Here is a 5,241-nt window from a genome sequence, read left to right on the forward strand (position 1 = left end):
ATATATATATATATATATAATATTTACAAAAGGAAATTCATGAATAGGAAAAAAAATTCTAGAAATAATAAACTACATCCTGTCTTTTCCAATTCCCAGATTCCCAATCACTTTTACATTGCAAATAAACAGTAACAATCAAATATATTATTTAAGATCTTCTGGCAGCAAATATTTATAACTTGTCTAAAATATAATTCTAATATTGTATTAAAAATTGAGCATCTTAAGTAATTGTAAGCTGGAAATTATTTATAACAAAAGGAAACATTTAATTAACCATCCCATCTAAATATTTTTACTTGTCTTTTATGTGTAAACCTGGAGATGTCATTAGAAATCTCGATGAAAACATACTTTGACAGAAACAAAAGACACTCAATACCCTTGTTTCATTAATCTTGGCATGGTTTCCATTCTGATGGCCCACTGTCTAATGTTGCCCCTTTATAGTGAGTAGCATGAGGTCACTGCTTTAATCTGTCTTTTGAAGTTAAGTGTTCTGCTTGACTCTGGCTTTTTGGTAAACTTTCCTTCAAACCATTTGTAGGGCTCTGCATTCTTTATGGTGATATATTGCTTAGGTTTGTTATAAAAAACTGATTTTTTTGTGTGTGATTAAGTATGAGAAATAGTCTTTTAACCAATTAAAAGAGTGTTTGGAATCACAGAAAAGAACTGTTTTATTTTTAAATAAGCAGATATCTGCACAAACATTTGAAAATCAATAGTGTTTGTTTTTCTATGCTTTACAAATGCTGTCAGAAAACACAAAGGCAGTATAAATGCATTTGTTCTAAGGCTGGGGAGTAGATAAATAGAACTGGAGTTGCCTTTTCCAATGTTCTGTCTGAGGGAGTTAATTAAATGCTTGTTTTGTTTTCTTGATCTGATGGTAGGTGGTACATATATTGTTTCTTTTTTTAAAAAAAATGTTCTACCTATAAATGTTTGAAAGGGAGAAGCTGAAGATTAAAGCATTTTTTTTTCTTTTTCAACTCTGAGAGAGTTGCTGAGTTCAAAGAATCATTTTAAGAAGTGACAGGAACAGAAGGAGATAGCCATAAATTCAGTAGTATTGTGTGCTAAAACAATAAGTTTCGGAAAAGATATCTTTTATTTAAACTCCACCTTCAAAATCAGTCACCTTTGTTTAGAATTATAAATAGGCCTCTCTAGTAACTATATGCCAGATGTGTTTTGGTTTTGACTCTGTTTTACTTGTTTTTGTGAAACAAGTTCACCACAGTAGGCTAAGACATGCATTTTAGCTAACTATCAAATTTTAATCAGTTTTGATGAAACCTTCTTGATTTTACCTGTAAAGTACACAGGCACAAATTATCCCCAATTTACAAAATATAAAATTGAAAATATGAAATTGATCATACATTTAACTTATTTTTATTGAGCATTTGCTATGTGCCAAGTATTATTTGCAAGTTCCTATGGCCTAAAAGATTGAATATGAGTTTAACAGGAAAGGATGTTCCTGGTGAAAGAACAGTATGAGCCAAGATACAGAGTCCATGACATATGGGGAAGGTGGCAGACACCTCCAGGGGGGTGAAATATGGAATATAGAATTGTAAGAGGATTATGGAGAAAGACACTAATTGAAAAACTTAATGCGAAGGAATTTGAATCTTATGATCTAAAAGGACACAATAGAATATGTTAAGAACTTTCAGTTTCCCCAAAAGACAAATTTGTCTTTTAGAAAACCAAATCATGTACCTTTATGCCTTCTTCCTGCAATGGGGGAGACTGCAGATACATTAGAAGATTCATATGAAATATTTTGGAAAAGGTCTTGTGGTGAAATTTTTGCAATGCTTGTGGAAAGTAAAGAACAGACTCCTCAGAAGTCTATCACAGGTTTGATTTACTGACATCCTACCTGTGCCAATGGAAAAGAGAGAAGCCAGCTTTGGCTTTGGCCTCCTTAAGTCATAACAAAAAATTATTGAATATAGTAGAAACATAGCAAGCAAAGGAAATTCAGAAGTAATTGTAAAAAACTTGATTTGTGACACATTGTAGCTTTGTTTATGTCCACTGATAGGCAAGTGGAAATGCACTTCAGAATAAGGTTCTGAGAAAAAGATACAGAATTTACTTACTGTCACTGATGTAATCAAAACTACAAAAAGAAAATCAAACACAGAGAGAGAAAAGAAATAAGAATCAAAGACTATACCTCTATTTAATGGATAGAGAGAGAAAGAAGAACAAAAAAATGGTATTCAAAGGTTGCCAGTTAGCAAAATACTGCAGGGTAATAATGTATCATAAAAGCTAAGGAAGGACACAGCTTCAAGGAAGAAGTCAACTTGAACATTGCCAAAGAATGCAACCAAGCACTATGAGGAAAGAAAATCAGTCACGAATTTTAGGAAGGATGGTGTTCTTAATAAACATAGAAAGATTTCCATTAGACTTGAATTAGAAGTTCCAATGCAGGCAGATCCAACATGGTGGTGGGTGGGGAGGCAGCGCTTTCAGTACCTCCTCAATAACGGGGTCAGAGAGACGCATTGATACGCCTACATTCTACCTGCTGAGAAACTCCTAGCAAAATTCCACTGAAGAGAGACCGGCCGGGAATTAGTAGGATTTTTGGAGGTGACAGTTTGCCCCAGACAAGTGAATCTCCGCCAGGCGGCACGGAGGTCCAGATCCGCCGGCCGCCGCCTGCGCGACTCGGTGACTGGCGGCCACCCGCCTGCCTGCGCGGCTCAGCAACCAGCCTCCGAGGTGCAGCTCAGCAGGAGCGTTGCAGGGACTCTAGGAAGAGATCTCTAGCCAAGCCTTCATGAAATAGCAAACCGGGAACTGAAACCAATTGAGATTGGGTCAGACCAGAGACAGACCAGTCCCACCCCTCCCTTCAGAAACTCCCGCAAGGAGCCTGGGGTCCGCCATAGCAGAGAGGTGACGTCACCGGAGTTCGGCCGACGGAATTCCTTCCCAGTGGAATCCACTTTAGCAGGTGTGTGACTCTCACCCAAACAAGATATAAGCAGCCGGGAAACTTCAGGGATCTCTCCTGGGGCGTGACTGTAGGGGACGAGGGACTTCCGACTCCCAACTCTACCTACCGCCAGCGGCGTGGGCGTGACTGTAGGGGTGGAGGGAAGCAGAGAAGACTCCCCACCCCCAACTCCCCTGAGGGCCAACAGAGTGGGCATGACTATAGGGGTGGAGGGAAGCAGAGGGCACTCCCAACACCCAACTACTCCTACCACCAGCAGAGTGGACGTGAAGGTAGGGGCCGAGGGAAGCAGAGGGGATTCCCGATACCCAACTCTCCTTACCACCAACGGTGACACCCAAGGTCTTAGCCACCAGTTTCCGGGGGCGTGCCCACCAAAGGGGTCCGGAAAAATTAAACTGTTGGTTCCCAGATCACAGCTCCACAGCACTGGGGCTTAGATGAATGACAGAGAGAGTGCTCAGTCATTCGGGAAATAGGACACGCGGTGGGGCTGCAAGTGTAACCAGATCCTTGGGGAACTGCCTCGGGTGAACAGGACCTGGCTGGCTGGCTGGCAGGAGGAAGGGGGAGAGGGGCCGGAGAAGTGAAACGGCGCTGGACTAACAGGATTGAGAGACTCCCAGGAGCCGCCTTACAGGGATTGCTGTGGGCACATAGAGGGCAGAAGCTCCGCTCGGAGGGCACAGCTCTGAATACTGGAAGAGAAGAAAATGGATCTCTAAGACTTCAATTTTTTTTTCTCTTTTTTCTTTTCTCCCATTTTCCTTCTTTCTTTCTTTCTTTCCCATTTCAAGTTTTATTGTTATTTCCATTCTCTTCTAATCTATCTCTCTCTCTCTCCTTCTTTCTTTTTAAGAGCACCTTCCTTCCCCTACCCCCCAACTTTCACCCCAAGCATTACATCTTCCATTACGTGTAATTGTCTAAATGCAAATAGGTGAATGTTTTGAGGCTGTCTATAGGGCTCCTAAATACCTACCTACTACCAAACACTCTGATCCAATCACCTGTAAATATCCCCCTTCAGTAGAGCAAACTTCCAAAGTAGCCAAGACATACTAACCATCATACCATCCTAGCACCTAACCTAAACATAAAGTCCTAAGAACAAACAACAAATCACTATATGCATACAGAATCCGGAAAACTTTTATGAATTGAATGAATCAGCTTTAAAATGCAATAAAGCCCAACATTTCTAGGCATAGTCTCCCACCACAAAGGAGAGACCACAGAGATATACAAAACCAAAACAAATTTATAGGAGAAAACAGAAACACAGCAGTTAAACAGAGTTGGAAAGTAACGTGAATAACATGAAAAAACAAGGGAAAAAAGGATTATAAACAATGCAGGACAACTTAAATCTACAGGAGAACCTACAGGCATCAGAAAAATGGACAGAGAAAGAACTCAAGGCATACCTGACTCAGATGGAATGGAATCTTAGAGAAGTCATGAGACAACAAGTCGAAACAATGAAAGAATACTTTGAAAACGAATTGCATAAGCAAATTCAAATTGCAAAGAAGGAACTCTACCAGGAGATAAGAGATCCTAAAAAAAATCAAACAGTAATCCTAAAAATGCAGGAAACCATAAACCAAATTAAAAACTCAAATGAGAATATTACAAATAGACTAGATCAAATAGAAGTCAGAACATCAGATAATGAAGACAAAGTTTATCAACACAAAAAGAATATAGTCAACACAGAAAAAATGTTAAAAAATCATGAGCAATCAATGCAAGAGATATGGGATGTCATAAAAAAAAAACCTTGAGAGTCATTGGGATAGAAGAAGGTATAGAATTTTAAACCAAAAGAATAAACAATCTGTTGAATGAAATAATCTTAGAAAACTTCCCAGATATGAAAGATGGAATGGATTGCCAAATCCCGGAAGCCTACAGGACCCCAAACATACAAAACCATAATAGACCAACTCCAAGACACATAATTATGAAGATATCCAACATACAGAACAAGGAGAGAATATTAAAAGCTACGAGGGAAAGGAGGCAGATTACATTCAGCGGTAAACCAATTAGGTTAATGGCTGATTTTTCATCACAGACTTTGAAAGCAAGAAGATCCTTGAACAACGTATTTCAAATGCTGAAAAATAATGGATTCCAACCAAGAATACTGTATCCAGCAAAATTAAGCTTCAGATTTGACAATGAAATTAAAATATTTCATTATAAACAAAAGTTAAAAGAATTCGCAGCCAGAAAACCAG

General features: G+C 39.0%; 1 protein-coding gene across 1 annotated transcript in view; it reads right to left on the bottom strand.

Moving 5' to 3' along the window:
- Znf804b (zinc finger protein 804B) overlaps positions 1-3,908 on the bottom strand; it is a 55,144-nt gene extending 51,236 nt beyond the window's left edge. Inside the window, exons 1-2 of the mRNA XM_048785403.1 lie at positions 3,900-3,908; positions 2,638-2,787 (exon numbers count right to left, since the gene is read on the bottom strand). Coding sequence (XP_048641360.1) covers positions 2,638-2,787; positions 3,900-3,908 — 159 coding nt within the window. The remainder of the gene's footprint in view (positions 1-2,637; positions 2,788-3,899) is intronic.
- Between the last annotated feature and the right edge of the window lie 1,333 nt (positions 3,909-5,241).

This window comes from Marmota marmota, unplaced genomic scaffold (genome assembly GCF_001458135.2).
Source record: "Marmota marmota marmota unplaced genomic scaffold, marMar, whole genome shotgun sequence".
NCBI lineage: Eukaryota > Metazoa > Chordata > Mammalia > Rodentia > Sciuridae > Marmota > Marmota marmota.